The sequence below is a fragment of the Paroedura picta genome, chromosome 6 (genome assembly GCF_049243985.1).
Source record: "Paroedura picta isolate Pp20150507F chromosome 6, Ppicta_v3.0, whole genome shotgun sequence".
In the NCBI taxonomy this organism is placed as follows: Eukaryota; Metazoa; Chordata; class Lepidosauria; order Squamata; family Gekkonidae; genus Paroedura; species Paroedura picta.
The window spans coordinates 92,222,962-92,240,667 of record NC_135374.1 but is presented as its reverse complement, the minus strand read 5'-3'; the positions used below and the strand labels follow the sequence as shown (position 1 = coordinate 92,240,667).

At 41.9% G+C, this 17,706-nt stretch overlaps 1 protein-coding gene across 10 annotated transcripts in view; it reads left to right on the top strand.

The window, feature by feature from the left end:
- The window catches only part of TFDP1 (transcription factor Dp-1), a 94,733-nt gene that overhangs the window by 57,122 nt on the left and 19,905 nt on the right, over window positions 1–17,706 (top strand). For 2 of the 10 annotated variants that reach the window (XM_077343690.1, XM_077343685.1), the window contains exons 1-3: window positions 1,971–2,109; window positions 4,007–4,092; window positions 5,285–5,314. In XM_077343690.1, the coding sequence (XP_077199805.1) occupies window positions 4,081–4,092; window positions 5,285–5,314 (42 nt within the window). In that variant the 5' untranslated portion in view covers window positions 1,971–2,109; window positions 4,007–4,080. The other 8 variants (XM_077343688.1, XM_077343686.1, XM_077343689.1 and 5 more) reach the window with 8 other exon arrangements.

Below are 17,706 nucleotides of genomic sequence, written 5' to 3'. Positions count from 1 at the left end.
TAGACCTGTTGTGATTTATGTCATCAACAGAAATTGAATTTTTTTGTGGGGGACACACATATATTTGGGATTTCGTCTCTTTGCCAGATAGGCAATTAAACAAATAGCAACAGGAAGTAAGTTGAATGTTTTCAGATACTTCATAACTCAGAAAATACGTTCTCATACAGAATAAAGATAAATGTTATTATAGTTTCAGTTTTAATTGAAAATATAAATATATAGCTACTGTTATCCCTTTGTGCAATAATGTGTTGGTATAGGCAGCGGTTCTCAGTTTGTTGGCTATAAAATTAGTTTTTAAAGATTTCTGAATTATAGAACTTCAGAATTAAAAATTGAGGGCTCTTTATAGATAAAATTGATTAATGATTTTTAAAAACTTTGTATTTTCTATGGAGCACTCTTGACAATTTTTTCTAAAATTACCCTTAGAAATTCTCGCTTCAGTGTACTAATAATTTTTACCTCAGACATTTTATTTTTCATCTTTAGTGTATCATGATATTTTAAAGTCAGAGTCCAGTGGCGCCTGGACTCTGATTTTGTTGTGCTACTTCAGACAAACATGGCTACCCACTTGAATCTATGATATTGTTAAGGTTATTCCTAGTTTTTTCATTATATCATATCTAAATATAGTGCAAGAAAATCACCATTTATTTATGTATAACATTTGTATCCTACCCTTCTGTCCAGTGAGACAAATAATTTAAAAATCAGGGTCAGACATGACTTGGCGCTTGCACGGGGGATACCTTTATCTTTATCTTTTAAGTCACCTTTAGAAAAGTATGCATGTGTATGCACACACACCTAACACTGGTAGTTCAAAACACTGGTTAGTCAATCAAGATGGGTAGATGTGTTAGACAGTAGCATCAGAAAAGAGGAAGAGTCCAGTAACACCTTAAAACCAATGAGTGGTGACTCATTGGAAGTTCATACTCTGGCACAGATGTCGTTAGTCTTTAAGGTGCTTGCTCTTTTCTAAGATGAAACAGAAAAATCTTAATAGGGAGGGATGACAAAGGAAGCAAATATGAATGCAAACTCTTTTAAGGTATTTTATATTCATGCAAATTCTGCACATTTAAAGCGATCCATTGATGAATAAGGTCAGTCATACAATCTTACTAGATTCCAATGAAATCTTGAAATCTAGTTGAACCAAGTGAATGTGGCTTTATATACCATGAGCACTATAAAAGTTTCCTCTTGCTCTGCAGGTCTCCACTGCACCCAACTTAAATTTTCTGTATTGTCTACTAAATAGAGACTATTCCCTTCCCTAATGTAAACTGCGTCAACTGATATGTTGCATGTATCCCCTTGCAATGTTATATGTAAACCGCCCTGACCGTATAATAAATATGTTTAGGCTTACATTGCAAGATTTTAGTGTAATGCAGTACCCATGAAGCACTACTCTGGTGTAAGCCTGTTTTAATCAATTTTAGGTTGGAGTTGGGTCCATAGGGTTGACTAGTTAATAACAATTTAGACATTTAGCGGGGCACCAGGGCAAGTGAAGGTCTCAATACATTGACCACTTTCGGTCTACAAGGCTTCCAAGCCAGCCATAGCAACTAATTGGGGACAAGGTGGTGCCAGAAAGAAATTAGTCCTTTCCCGTCACTCGAGTAACAGGAGGCTGCCTCGGGCTGCCCTTGCAAAACAGCAGCAGGCTGCCCCTAAGGTCAGCAACAGCCGGCTGGTCTCGCGCTCTAAATTCCCGCGCGCTCCACAGTCCGGGAGGAGGAAGGCGTGGTGCCATCGGGAAGGCGCGAAAAGCTCGCGCATGCGCGCCCTCGCCGGTAGGCTGGCTGAAGCGTGTTATGTTGGTGATGATGATGAGATGGGGGAGGGAAGCACCAATGTCCCCGCGTGTGCTTATGTGGGGCACGTTACAGCCCGTGACGTCAGCGCGCAGCGTCACGCCGGAGGGACGCACAAAAGTGTAAGTTTCAATTTTTCTCTCCTTCCTGCCAACCGCCGAAAAGCCAATAATTGAAGGATCGTCGTGGGGGGCGGCGATGGGGGGCGGGTAAACGGAAGCCGCCGCGCGCCCCCCCCCTTGGGTCTCCTCAGCGGAGGGACGGTGAACAGGTGTGAGGGGCGCCGGCAGCTGAGCCAGGAGCCCGAGCGGGCAGGCGAGGGGGAGCCTTGTGTGGGCTGGGGGGCGGCCAGGCAGGCAGGCGATGATGACGCTCCGGAGAGGGATGGTCGTGCAGCCCGGCCTTCATGCAGGATGCACACGGAAGCGACTCCCGCTGAATGCGTGCGGGGGGGGGGGGGGCTGGAAAGAGAGGCTTGCTGCCGGTTAAGCATGCCCAGGATTGCAGCCCGGGAAGGGGGTTCGGCCACTTCCACGGTGCTCGCTCGCCTTCTCCCCCCACCAGGATCCCAAGTTTGACGAGGGAACAAATTTCAGTCGCTTTATTTTTTTTGGAGGGGGGGGGTTACTCCCAGGGAAAGCAGGTCTGTCCTGGCACACAGACTTGCCTTTTGCAGGATGGCTTGCAGAACTCGAGGGGAGTCAGTCCCGGGCTTTGGGGGCTGCGGTTTAGGTGGCTTCATGGGCAGGGGGAAAAAAAGAGAAACTTCGTTGGAGGAGAACTTGGGAAACAGGAGCTCCTCCTCGCCCCTCGCGACCTCCCCCCGACCCCCAATCTGCTCTGGAAGCCTGGGCAGGGGGGAAAGGGGGCAGATTTGAGGGAGGGCGCAGAAAAGGAGCGAGCGAGGAGTTAATTGGCCCGCCGCTCCTCTTGCCCCGCCGATGGTTCCTGGGGGCGACGAAGGGCTGGGTGGGGAGCAGAGCGCCCCTTTCTTTCCCAGCCGAGCCACTTCGCCGGGCGGCTGGCGAGGGGGAAGAGCGAGAGGCGAAGCCGCCGCCGAAACACCTCCTCTCTGCCTTCTCCCCACCCCCGAGGGGGTTTTGAGGAGGGCCGTGCATTGCACATGTGCAGTTGGCATCTCCGTCTCTCTTTTTCCGTGCAGAGCGGCGCTGTGGGTGGGGGATTGCTCGGGAGTGCGTGGTGGGGGATGGAGTTTGCTCTCTATTTCTCCTCCTCCACTTGGCCAGGTACGGAGGCGCCTCTGGCCACCGGGGGGGGGGGTAGGAGGAGGGCTGGCGGCGGCGAGGACAGGTGGGAGAGGAAGAGGCAGCGGCGGAGCGGCTGCTGCGGGGGAAACGTTTAGGCGGGACGGTTTGATGCGAAGAGGAGGTCCTCTTCCTCCTTCCCCTTCTCTCGTGCTTCTCCCACCCCTCCTCCCGCCCGCTCCTCTCCCGGGTCGGGTGAGAGGCGAATGAGGGTGAGATTGGCGCATGGGTGGCCCATATCTTTTTTCTTCAGACGTCAGTTATTGCTCTGCTCGGGCTTCTGAGGCCCTGGAGAGGGGGCGGGAAGGTGCAGGAGGCGGGGGCTGGCGGGAGTTGCTCTGTGAACCATAGATGTTGCTTTTCCTCCGCTTTTCTTTTTGCAGGGGCTCTGAGGATCTACCTTCTTTAACCAGCTTGTAGCAGCAGATACATTCCCTGGGCCTGCTTGGATGCATGCTTGGCAAGGCAGCGTGCATTTAGTTTAGGATTTGGGACAGTGTTCTAGGGGGTGGGCCCCGGAGGCCTAGCTGCTCTAATGCAGGTCAGGCACAGGCATCCCTCCTCCCCTTGCACAGAGCGGGTTGTGTATGTATTTATGTATGAAGCATAATAATGCTTTCCTAGTACATGGCTGGAAAGTATCCTCCCCCCCTCCCCCCATGATCTTGTGCTGTCAGTTCAGGCTTTCTTTGGATGTTCAAAAGGAAGAAGCCAAATATCTTGAAGTTTTATTTTCCTTGCTTAAGGGAAAGCTGTTGCAAGTCTTTAGTGGTTTTACATTTAATATGTATGTCTGCCTGTTGTTTTTCAGCCCATTTGTTGAAAATAAAGTAATGCCTAACAATAAACTCCGTTTTAAAATGTTTCACTTCACTAACTTTGGTTTTTTAACTTTGTTTTTAGAATATAGCACGGCTTCCCTCGTTCCTCCTGTGGTGCTCAAACAAGTGAAGAATTGATTTCTTGGATTTGGTAACATGGCAAAAGATGTAAGTATGTAAGAGAATAAATCAGCATATACTGATTACTATTAATGAAAACTTGGTATTTGTTCTGATCCTGTGCAGCTGTAACCGATTGGCTTGCTTATGTAGCATCCATCATAAGGTGAGTGAAACAGACTCAGTCTGTGCTGTATGAGTGTGGCAGAGCATCTTGATGAAATGGCTCCTGTGTCATAATTGGGTATAGTTTCACTGATGTAACACGCAGCCTTGCAGTGCCAGGTAGAGTCCTCCTCTAATCAATACTGCATTGCTTTGTGCAGCATCGGCATACCGTCTGGCAGGGTTGGCTTTTACAACACCAGTCTTTTGGTTCTTTATCAGGTTAGACTAAAATGCTAATAGAATGGCTCAGTTTGTAGTGTTGTACTACTGCTGGTAGCTGCCCTTTTGGGTAGTAAGATCATGTGCCAAAGTCACTTTTATTTGGGCTCCTAGTGTCCCTGCCAAACTTTAATTACATATGGTTTTTGCTTGCTGTTCCACTTGATAGGTTGAGAATACTTCCCAAAGTTGAAAAAGGTTCCATCTTATTTGCTAGCTCTCTGCCTCACAGAGTTGTGGCAGTAATAACTTGCCTAGATATGTTTCCATATCAGGCTTTTAAAGAATTTGCATATCACAAAAAGTTTTACTTGGTAAGCTGCAATCAGCTACTTGTCTATAAATTTTTTTTCAGTTGCTCCCTAACTCAAGCCATTATTAAGTCAGAGCTGCGTTTTCAGAGTTCTGTGTGTCTTAAATAAAAATATTCTTAAGGACTTTTTGATCAGTGATTTATCTTTAACCATACTGCAGATTTAGAATGCCAGGTGGTGTTTATGCCAACTTTGTTGTGCTGGAATTGCGTCCTTAGTCTCAACAATGATAGGTAGCTGTTTGCTCTATAGAGAAATTCTGAAACCCATCAGTCATTTTGGCAGGACTAACTAAAATATCACAGAACAATACACAAGCTTTAAAGTTTCCTAGAACTCTTCATCAGGCTTGACTTGAAAGAATAGCAATATGTTTTGAACTGTTGAAGGCGTAATACTAGTCTGATTGTGTCCTATTTAAAGTGGCTGTTTTGACTTGTTTGATTACTTTCATTGTCATGTATCAAAGTTATGATCTTTAAAATAAAAACACAAAACCTGATTGCCATGAATTTAAACTTTTTTTCTTACCTTTCTAGAGTTTGAAAAATGAGCTTAGTTGTGGCAAGGTAATATTTCCAAAAGTGTAATCGGTATTGGGTGATCACGTTGATTTAGGGTAGTGCCGAACATCTTGTGACCCGCCAAGTCAAGCACAGTTCACCAGCTATATATTGTGGCCTGCTATATGCATGATTTTGTAACCCCATTATAAACAACAAGAGGTAGGCTGCCCTACACAGAGCAAGTCATAGCCTCTTTCAGTTTCGTAGGTCAAAGTTGTGCAGTACTTAAAATTTTATATATATAAAAGACCGATTTAGAATATTTACATCAAGTTTCCCGTTTTGAAATTTATTGTTCTTAAACAGATATACCTAATAATTGCGGTCATAATTTAAAATGATAAATGACTAAAGGGCCCTTACGTGTTCTAGGACCATATTCCAGAACCTTTGGTCAGGAAACCCATGTGAATGATACCTCCTTCGAAACAAAGATTTCTGCCTAGTGGTCTCTGATAGATGCAGAGATTCTATACAGATGGTGTAATTTCTAAAGTACAAAGTATCTTGAATGTACTTATTTAGAAGTAAATTCATTTGAGCAAAGTGGAACTTGCTTCTAAGTAAGTGTAGAGAAGGTTGGCTGTAAATTTCCAGACCTTTCTGTGAATAAAGGCTGGAAGTTAAGGGCAAAATAATTTTTCTGGTTTTCTGTGCTTATTAGTCAAATCATATCAAAAATATACATAATTTGAAAAACAAACATGTTGCATAACTTTTTGAAGTGATAAAATAGGAGCATGATCTATAATCTTGGTGATAATTAGGATAATGTCTCCTAAATCCTACTGTGGCATATTGTTTCATTTACAATAATTAAAACAGACAGTCTAAAAAAGATACAATCTTTCCCCTGTATCAAAATGTTGTTTTCATATCAAAATGAAACTATCTGTTTCATTATTCAATTTTAAAAGATGTTTAGATTTTAGACAAAAAATGTCAGATTTAAATACATTCTTATAAAATAAAACAAAATTAAGGATTTGAGTTTTTATTTCAAAATATATTATTGCATTCTTACTAAAGCTTATTTTTAGAATTCATAGTTGGCAGTCTCATTTTAGGTAATGAAATGTCAAAAACAAAATTCTTTTCCCTTCCAGGAAAGAAAGCAAAATGTTCTGAGGAAGTGACTTGTAAAATTGGAAAGAAATAGCAATAACATTATGAATATATGGTTGTATTTTAAAAAATCAGATCTACTTAAGTAACCTGATAACATTGACCTTGTTATAAATGGAGGGGGGGTGTCATGAGGAAGTCATCCCAATGTATGGTGGGTGCTTTGCTTTTTAAAGTCCACTTCCTTTATGTGGCCAAAATCTGCTTAGCTAGTTCTATATTTTGGCTTGTGATGATTTTGATCTGTAGCTCCCTGCAGTGCCATGTAATACAGATTGAATTCTAAAGAACAAATGATGGCATGATGTGTCAGTCTAGTGTAACGAGGGGATACTCTGGTGATGAAAATTCTTTCGACCTCTATATGGCTAATGAAAGAAGGACTCTGAAGAAAACACAGGATTTAAGGGTAGTATTGTTCACCTAAGAGGAAGATAGGCGTGTGGATCAATGTACCCAGTAGCCTGCGAATTTAAAAAGTGCAGGTGAGAAACAGGAACCAAGGACAGAACAGCAAAACCATACAAGGCCTAGGAGATAAAGATTTGAAGGGCTAGTGATTTCAAATCACCGAGCCAAGGATTCATAGGTTACTATATCTTCAATTTGGGCCTGTCATGTAGGCTTCTACTAGCTGTTACCTGTTCTTTATTTTAAAGTCTGCATCTGATCTAAGTTTGTATGTGTAGTTTGCATATAAGGTTTGAAAAGTCACACAATTAAAATAAGGACATAAGAGCTGTGCTGTGTCTGTCTAGTCTAGCATCCTGTTTCCCACAATGACAAACCAGATGCCCCCAGAGACAAAATCCCCTCCCTGCTGCCGCCTCCATCTATTGGCACTCAGTGCGTACTGCCTATGAAGATAGAGGTTCAAATTCATGGATGTCTAATCCCCTTTTAATGCCAGTTCAGAAAGTGATTATCGCTATCCTTTAGGACTCCACAGGCTACTCTTTGAATGAAGTACTGCTTCCTTTTGTTTGTATCAACAAAGTTTTTTATTTTATTTTCTCCAGGCCATGCATCATCTTATATACTTCATGTCCCAACCCTCACTCCATTAATCTCTTTCATAAATTAAACAAAGAAGCCCCATTAGCCTTTAGTCCTTGATCATGTTTGTTACTCGTTTCATCTCTTCACCTTCAGTCAAGGCAGAGACAGTCAAGATGGTACACGTTATTCCAAATGCATCTGTTCCACAGACATTATAGCACTAGCTATTTTCAGTTCCTTTCCTGATAATTCTTACTGTAGAATTTACATTATTCACCATTTCTCCACAGTAAGTCAATATTTTTATTGGACTTTATTCTGTGAGTCCAAGCTCTTTCCTGGCCAGTGCCCTCCCTGTTCAGACTCTCATCAGTGTCTGTGGAAAGTTGGGATTTTTCAATTCCATTACATGCTTCTCTTTACACTTATTTTTATGGTGTTGTCTCTTCACACAATTAGAAGAGAGCTTCTCAATCTGTTTTTACCTTCCTGAACAGTGTTTTTGTCTTGCCTCCCATTCCAGATCTTTTATGTACAAATTAAAATACCCTGGGTCCTAATACAGTTCCCCATGTTACCATTTGTACATATTTGTTTCCATTAGGATAACTATTTACTTAGGTGCTGTTGGCAAGACACATTATCAAAAGCTTTTTAAAAGTTCCAGATCTATGAAGTCTACTCTCTCCCTTATTTATGTGGTTGTCAAGTCTTGAAGAATTCTGTGCTGATTGTTCCTGTGTCATTTGTTTTTCTGTATGTCCAATAGTTTCATCTTCAGTACTGAGTTCTGGCAGTTGGAATGTGTTTCAGACTAGCTTTCAAATACTCTGATAGGAGGCCAGTATTAACGACAAGTTGCATCTTATTACGATGCAGCTCCTTTAAAAAAAGAAAATACAAAAAAGTATGTCTGATTTAAATAACCAACTTAAAAATGAAGACATTGCCAAATCCAGAACATTAAGGACTCTTAAGAAACTCAGATGTGAAATCATAGATTTAAATACAGGCTTCCTCGGGAGGTGGGGGTTGTGAGTTTCCTGCATAGTGCAAGGGGTTGGACTAGATGACCCAGGATCCAACTCTATGATTCTATAAACACAATAGTAGCAGCATACAGCAAAGATACAAACAACGGTGACTAATCGTATTATACGAAGAGAACAGTTAACTAAGCAGTGTTTATATATATATTACAGAGAGCTGAATTGCAAAGGTGGAGAATGGTGCAATAGAACAGTACAATAGGAACAAAACAATAAATACTGGCTAAGGTTTACAGATGTTAACTACAACATTAATACCCTCCTCAGCCTAGAGTAGCATCTTCTTGATTTAGTTTTTTGTCTCTGAAAACTATGGTTCTGCCACAAGTTGTTGCCTCTCATTACCCATAGACTTGATATAAAGAATTCATTCACTTCTCTGCAATTTCCTTTCTTCTTTTTAATATTAAGAAATCTTAAGAGTGTCTTAATGTCCTCAATATGTTTCTTAAATTCTCATTTCACCTGCTTTGCAGCTTATACTTGTTTGCAGGGTTTGTGTTCCTTTCTCATTTTACTCATTTGCTTCTTACAAGAAGCCTTCACTGTATTACTTCCTTCATCTTGCTGATTAAGTACTGATGTCCTCTTAGTTTTTATGGTACCTTTTCTGATCTGTAGTATATGTTTGTCTAAGGGTCAATTTTTGTAGATCTTCCTAACAATCTGATGAGACCTGACCCACCCTTTCAACTTCCGTATTACTAATCCTCTCATTTTTGCAAAGTTTCCTCTTCTGAAATAAAATGTGTTCATGTTGGTCTTCTTGGGCAACTTGTTGTTTACATAAATGCTGAACTGGATCTTATTGTGGCTGTTACTTAAGCTAGTTACATCTCATACTGGTTTATGGATAGCATTCTGGACCAAATCAGGCTTGCTTCTTTAGTCAATTTTATAAGGATCAGTCATGGTATATAGCCACTTTTACTCTTGATCATGTAGCTGAAATATGTATTTACCCAGTCAATGTATATATTTTACAACACTTTCTATTTTGGTTATCTCATTAATTTTTTCTTCTCAGTTCATGAGTTTTTAGTTGAATGATGAAAAGTCATGTGAATACAGGTGACAATAGCCTGAGCATTGGATGTGCTCTGGGAAAGTTAAGGAATATATTATTACTGTATTTCAGATATGTTGAAATAGTTAAAATGAAAGCAGAAGTCAGGGTCAGAACTTTCTGTCTCCCAGCGGGAAACACCCTCCTTTCCCTAGTCTGCTTCCTGCCTTGAGAGGGATAGCACCTAGACTAGGCGTCTCTTGCTTCCTTTTCTTTAGAACAGTGGTCCCCAACCTTTTTATCACTGGGGACCACTCAACGCTTGACAATTTTACTGAGGCCCGGTGGGAGGTGGGGGTTGTTTACTCCTCTACTCTCAACCACTGCCCTAACGCTCTCTGATCGCTATGGTAATGTTTAAACATCCCTTCAAAATAAGATACAGACATGCGACAACAATGAACATAAGGAACATTTTATTTTCATGGAAATTTTAACTCATGACAATGACAAATCAATGGGAACCCTGAGCTAGTTTCTCTGGAACGAGATAGTCCCATCTGGGAGTGATGGGAGACAAGGACGCCCGAAGTGTGTTGTAAAGGGCCGGGGGGGGGGGTGAAGTAAAAGGCCGGGGGGGGGGGGAGAAGGCATCCTTCGCGGCCCACCTCCAATTAGTCGACGGACCACAGGTTGGGGATCACTACTTTAGAAGACACCTCCTTTCCATTCCTTTTTTCCTTCCTTGTCCCGCCCTTCCTTCCTCGGATCCTCCCTTCTGCCTTTTCTCTTTTCCTTTATCCTTGGAGGCTATTCATGGAGTAATGGAGCAGGATACCAGGTGCACAAGTGCACTCGTGGTTGCAGCAGCCATTTTGTTTTTTGCCATTCAGAGGGCGAAATGGCGACGAACAGATGGTAAAGTAATTTCTTGTCTGAAGACAAACAGGCTCCAGATCCAGTCACCGAAGGGCCCGTGGATCCCAGGGATGCTGCCATGGCGGTGGCACAAGGCATTTTGATCCCAGCGGCAGCAGAGGAGCAAGGACAGTGCTCCATTTTTCAGAAGGCCGTCAGGGAACCACGCCGCCACCCCCAAGCCATCTGACACAGCGGTTACAGGAGAGGGTCTCAATTTGGGCATGGGAACTACAGAGCCAAAAGGAAGAGGTGATCGAGAAGGGTCCCGTTGAGACAGAGGCACAATCCCAGTCGTGGATTCTGGTAACATGGCGGCAATGGCGGGAAGGTTCAACTTACGCCCAGAGTTTTTAAATTTCTTGCAGAACTTGATGCAAGCTGAAATAGCTAAATTTTGTCAACAAAATATGCCATCCTCTTACAGGGCATCTCGTTCTCGTTCCTCCTCTAGAGTTTAGCGCCTGCAGGCTCAGGTCGTCTTCCCAGCAACCTCATCCCAGGTTTAGATGGCCTATAAAGGCCACTCAGAAAAGTCCTTATTCTCCAAATCATCACTCAGATATTTCTGAGGAGGACCCGGAGAACAGGGAAAGAGAAGGGGGTAAATTAAATACCAATGAGGAAGAGTTTCAGGCTATCCTTGTCCTGCAACAGGCTGAGGGATTTTTTTAATTCTGAGGCACTAATAGGTTACTCAGCGCCTCAGCGACAATGCAGACACTTCTGACATTGCAGCTCATGCCATGGCTTCCACTACTGTGGCTAAATGCTTATTATGGCTCAAGGCCTAGGAAGCTGATCCACACTCAGACTATTGTCAAAGCATATCCTTTCCAGGGGGATAAGCTTTTTGGAGAAGCCCTGTATAGGGTCCTAGAAGAGACTAGAGATAAGAAAAAAAACAATGCCTTGCCGCATTTGCAGAGATGGCAAGCCCTTTCCGTCCTCCTTCCGGAATCAGAACTCTGGCTCCAGATACAGGCCAGAAGGAAAAAGGGGCTCTTGGGGTCAGGGCAGACAGGGCTATCGTAGAGGGGCTTCGGGTTACTAATTTAACCCATTCAGACGCGCATTCAGAACGTTCAGAAGGCAACAATAAATCCCCCAAAGCAATGCCTTGCTTCATTCGCAGAGATCAAAATCAAAATGGCACAAATGTATTAAAGTATTTTTTCTTATCTAATGAATATATTTCTAATTTTAACTTATCAGTATCCATTAATTTCCAAACATTGGCAACCAAAATGGGGTCCCAGGTATTCTTATCCCATTTTCTGTATCTTCATCAGTGATCACCAGTCAATATCTGGATAGAGTAGCACAATTACACATTTCACTTGGAATATGAACCAATAACACGTATGACTTAGATAAGAGTTCTGTTTTTGATGGGGCCGTTTTGTGGGAGGGGCCAGCACTCCTCCCTCAGTTCTTATTTGTGGGAGGGGCCACCACTCCTCCCTCAATGCTTAAAGGCAGTGTTTTATGAAAAGTCATCAGCATCCAGTGTTTCACCAGAAGCTGATACTATGGGTGATAAACAATCTATAAGACCTAAGACAGCTTAATAGATACATTCCTACACCATGATTCAGAATGCTATCACTGCAAGAGGTACTCCCTCTCCTCTCTAAAGGGGATTGGTTTGTAATTGTGGACTTAAAAGATGTGTACTTTCATTTTACTGTACTTTACTTTGGGCTTGTCTCATCTCCCAGAATTTTCACCAGATGTGTCTTGGTTGTAAGAACGCAGGGTTACTTACTGGTAGTGGACTTTGAGCAACAGCAGCGACTAGATGTGCTCACATCTGTTGAATCTGTCAAACTCAAAGCTTTGTTCGATCGCTTCATCATTAAGAGGTTCCAGTCAGCTCATTCTATAGAACAGCTCTTAGGAGAACTATCTGTTCCGCAACAGGTACTTGAAAACAGGGTTGCACTTACCTGTAACTGTTCATCGAGTGGTGCTCCGTGCATTCACACATCCTCCCTGCTGTGGGCATGCTGTCTGTCTATACCTCTGCAGGATGGCAGCAAGGGAGGATAACTGAGGGAGGAGTTCTGGCCCCTCCCATGGCAGGTGACTTTTAGGTGGGAAAAGTCTCCTCATTCTCCGAGATGGGAGGGGGCCAGTTGATTTTTCCTTAGTAACCTCTTTAGCTTCTCTCTGTGGCAGACTCTGCTTACTGCAGATCCCTGGCGTTAAATGCAGAGAGCACCACTCGAACTACAATTACAGGTGAGTGCAACCCCGTTTTCCTTAGGAATGCTACCATGAAGGACCTTCCTCACAGGCCTAGATTTGCGACTTGGAAATTGCATACCGTGCTATCATAGCTAACAAAATCTCATTTCCAGACTACTAAATAGGACTCTTTAAAGTGTCTGAGAATAAAGGCTTTTGCTTAGTGTCCATCAGTCCTGCAAAATGTGTGTCAGATTTCTGGGCTCTACCCATCAAACCCAAAGTATGTACCTTCCATATGGATAAAAATTAAGAACAGGCCCAGCCTTCAGACCTAAGACCAGTTATATTATTCACAAATCTCTAGAGGTTAATTTACCTTGCTTCTGCCCAAATTCTATACATCCGAAAAAAGTATCTGATGTAACACTAGAAGAGGAGTTGGTTCTTTCATGCTGCTTTTATCAGTAGGAGTCTCAAAGCGGCTTACAATTTCCTCTCCCCGCAACAGAAGACACCCTGTGAGGTAGGTGAGGCTGAGAGGGCCCTGATATCACTGCTCGGTCAGAACAGCTTTATCAGTGCTATTGTAAGTCCAAGGTCACCCAGCTGGCTTCATGTGGGGGAGAAGGGAATCAAAACTGGCTCGCCAGATTAGAAGTCCATACTCCTAACCACTACACCAAGATGGCTCTCCTAGAGTTTAGGGGAGTTCTGAAAGCATGTATATTCAACACACAGGATATCAGTAAAATTAATATTTTTTTTCATTTCCATCTCCTCACTTAATTTGGGGAATAAAAGGTCCAGATCTGTCATCAGTAGCTATCTCAAAGTGTGCATTATAGAAGCCTGTAAGGTTCAAACATTTGATTTTCCACAGGAATAATTGCCCACTCAGTGAGAAGTCTGGCAAATTAAGCAGCTGTCACTAAGTGTGACACAGTGGAAGAAGTATGCAGGCAGCAACCTGGTCCTCTGTTTTATGTTCATCAACTGTTGTAAGTTTGGTGCATATAGCTCAGCTGATCCTACATTTAGCATAAGAGTATTCCAGCACATAACAGACACAGATGACAATGACCCATCCCGATAACTGGACACTGCTATGGGAGGTCCTGCCAAGATGTCCTCCACCTCAGAGGGAATACAACAATTGGATACTTACCATAAAGGTTCCTTTTCTGGGGAAAGGAGGACATCTTGTCCTTCCTAAGTCATGATCACCTATTAGAACAATAAACATACTTTCTTCTCTAGTTTTATCTAGTTTCTTCCTGTTTTAATTGTTCTATATTATTACTCATTTAAGTTAATGTTACATTTATCTATTATATATACAGTTTTATAATCTATCTTGAACTTTGGAGTTACCTGAACTGAAGGAAGGGTGGCTCCCAACAAGGAGACAGGAAGAAGTAGCAAATAATTCCTGCCTCCTTGAATGGATGGTAGGGATTACTCACCAAAATGTCATCCTTTTCTTCATAGTAAGTATCCAATGAGCATTCTCCAGAATGCATGGAACACGAAAGAAATTCAGTGGCTCTGGCGGTACTGAAAGCTTTGTTTTTAATGCCCCAGATCAAACTTTAAGAATGTACCACTCATTTATAACTAGTTTTTCCAGAGAAGTTAGATTGAATTCAGCTTAAGTGACATATGATATGCTTGTATAGGAAAATGAAAACTTTGTATACTGGCACCTGCTAGTGTGTCTGGTAGTGCCTATTCCTTATAAGAAAAGAAGCATGATCTTTTTTCCATGGTTTGGGTGTGATTTTTCATCTGAAGTGAGTAGCTGCATTGACTGTTTATACATAAAGAACAATGAACAATACAGCTCCCAAGCAGTTTTCATTCTGTTTACCTGAGTCCAAAACAAACTGCACTCAGTGTTCCACATTGCTCTGAAAGATACTTTGCTATAGAAATATGATTAGGTGAAACATGGGATTTAGCAAAGGCCAGTAATACAGAGTATCCAGTAGCGCATTGTTAAAATACTTGATTCATGTATAATTGGTATGCATGACCTCTAGGAGCAAACTACTGGGTTCCTATTTGAAACTATTTTGGGGGGATGTGGACTTACTCACTTTGAATTTGCATCTAACTTTGGCATCTGAATTATGTTTCTGAATTACAAAAAAACCCAAACTGTTTGAATTGTTGTTGCTAAAAGGGCTTCGCTGATTATAAATCTACACTTTCCTTCCAGTTGAATTCCTCGTATCCAGTATGTTTATTGTAGAGATGTTTTAATCCAGTGTTTAAACCATATTATGAATTTCTGTCTCATAAATATAAGATAGGAAAGAATGTGGTAATGTATCAGATCTAAAGACGCTTGCTCCTGGGGAGGAAAGCTATGGCAAATCTAGACAGCATCCTAAAAAGCAGAGATATCACCCTGCCAACAAAAGTGCGTTTAGTCAAGGCTATGGTATTCCCAGTTGCAATATATGGCTGCGAAAGTTGGACCATAAGGAAGGCCGAGCGTCAAAGAATTGAGGCTTTTGAACTTTGGTGCTGGAGAAGACTCTTGCGAGTCCCTTGGACCGCAAGGCAAACAAACTGGTCAGTCCTAGAGGAGATCAGCCCTGCTCCTTAGAAGGCCAGATCCTGAAGATGAAACTCAAATACTTCAGCCACCTCATGAGAAGGAAGGACTCCCTGGAGAAGAGCCTAATGCTGGAAGCGATTGAGGGCAAAAGAAGAAGGGGACAACAGAGAATGAGGTGGCTAGATGGAGTAACTGAAGCAGTAGGTGCAAACTTAAATGGACTCCAGGGAATGGTAGAGGACAGGAAGGCCTGGAGGATCATTGTCCATGGGGTCGTGATGGGTCGGACACGACTTCGCACCTAACAACAACAATCAGATCTAAATTAGTAAAGTTGTAGCTGACAAAGTTTGTAGTACCTAATACTTAATATTAAGTACTTGCTTCAAAAACATTTTTATTATGTTTTCAATTATCTTTAATATATTCATTGCAGCTCTTATGCCTGCAGATGCCATCATTTCAGATTATTTAAAAAATGTGAATGTTCTGTACTGTATTGCTTTGTGGTGACATAACTTGGTTGTTGCTGTTTTGTAAAGTCTGCAGAATAATTACTAAATTACAAGTTGTAATATAAACTCTATCTGAGTTTATACCAATTTATACCAATTCATATTTATTTACCAATTCCTGATGTATTGTACAATAGTTTTAAGTACTATTGATTATATCATTTCATCACTTTGTTTCTTTGTTAATTAAAACTTGAAAACTTTGAAACTTCACAGTGTTGCTAAAATTGGCCCATGTTTTTAAAATTTTAGTTGGCTTTTGTCAGCATGTACTCAGGGATTTTAAGAGATCTTGTGCACTAGTCTGCACTAGATGTTCACTTACTCTAAACTGTAATGAAATGGTCTGGACGTTGTGTTGGTAAAGGGACAGGAACTGAGGTTTTCCCTACCCCTGTAGGTATGGTCTTGTATGGACTAATTTCTATACCGCTTAATGTATCATGTTTAAAAGTTTGTGTTTTGTTTGTATTCCATTTGGGTTTTCTGATTTTGAATTTATGTTGTAAATGGACTTCCCATCCTTTTAACTGTGTATGACCTATGCTATGTAATCTGCCTTGAGTCTTAGTAAGAAAGGCGGACTGTAAATAACCAAAGAATTACACAGAAAGAAAATATAGTGTTAGTTCTTGGTGCAAAATAGGAGTGAATATGGAACGTACATAGGCAGGTCAGAGAAGATAAAGTACACTGCTGTGGTTGTGATGAGACTGCACTACTATGAAACGTCTTACTTGTTCTGTCTAAATGTAGGCTAATTAGTTATATTATACTATTATGGTTATATCTGGAAGTAGGCTGTAGTGCTTGGTGTTTTGAAGGTTTTGTCTCTCTTTGTGCTTATGATCTTCAGGTTCAGGTTGACAGGTAGTTTGAGAAAAAAACTGGAAATGGGGAAGACAAATGAAACTAAGAGGGTAGGTTTTAAAGAAATGACTCTAGCAAAAAACACCAATACAGCTTTTCTGGAAACTGTCAAGCACATAAATGAAAATGTTGATAACTTTGTTTTAAATCAAAGCAATTTAAGTCAAGTCATCCACACCAGCTTGCCAGAAATGAGAACCATATATAGTACTTAAACGTGTTACTCTAGTGGTGAAAATAATTTTGTCTTGTCCAAATTCTCAGAGATAGAAAGCACCAGCATTTTGACCACCCCTTTGCAATTTCATTTATTCTAATACTCCCAGGATCTGTAGATCACTTTATGTCTGTTTCTATAATCAGCACTAACAAACTCTGGTCCCATACTATTATGGAAAGTTTATTGTTTTGCAGTTTCATAGTGACTCTATGAGTGAACCTTATGGCTTCATCAGAAGTTTGCAAACTGACAAGGCCTTAAGTGAATGAAATCCCTTTGCAACACTGTTTGTCTAAGCCCTCTAACACAGTGCTTTGAAACCTGTGGGTTGCGAATCTTCTGCAAGCAGGTTGTGGACTAGCCCTCCCTAACGGTAGTTTCTGCCCTTTGCATCCTCCCTTTTCTTTTCCCCTTGCCAGCTTCTCACATTCCCCTGCTTTTTTGTAACAGTATGAGAAGGAAACAGCTATCCAGCACCTAGCAACTTCATAATAGTAGATGAATAAAGGGGAGAAGGATTGGAGAGCGAGTGGGAGCTGTTCATGCCATGGAGAAAACCAGAAGAGCAACCCAACCTCTTGCCCAGGCCCCTGCAGTGCCTCCTGCTCTGCACCTGCTGTGGCACATTTCCTGGGCCAATCATCTTGCTGCCAACCTCTTCACTACCATCTGCCATCTTGTATCTTCTCAGCCCAGTGGTTCCCCTCTCCCCATGCACATCCTCAGAGTCCAGTTTTATCACAGAAGAAGGGAGAATATGACCTCCCACTTACTTGGGGCCAATAGTGGGGGCAGCTGCATGCTTTGTGCGATTTTTTTTGTTGGTTTCTCAAAAATGTTTTGTTGAGCACTATAGAAAATAGATTGCTGGAATAGATAGGGCACACACACACACACACACACACACACACACACACACACACAACCTTGGGCCAGC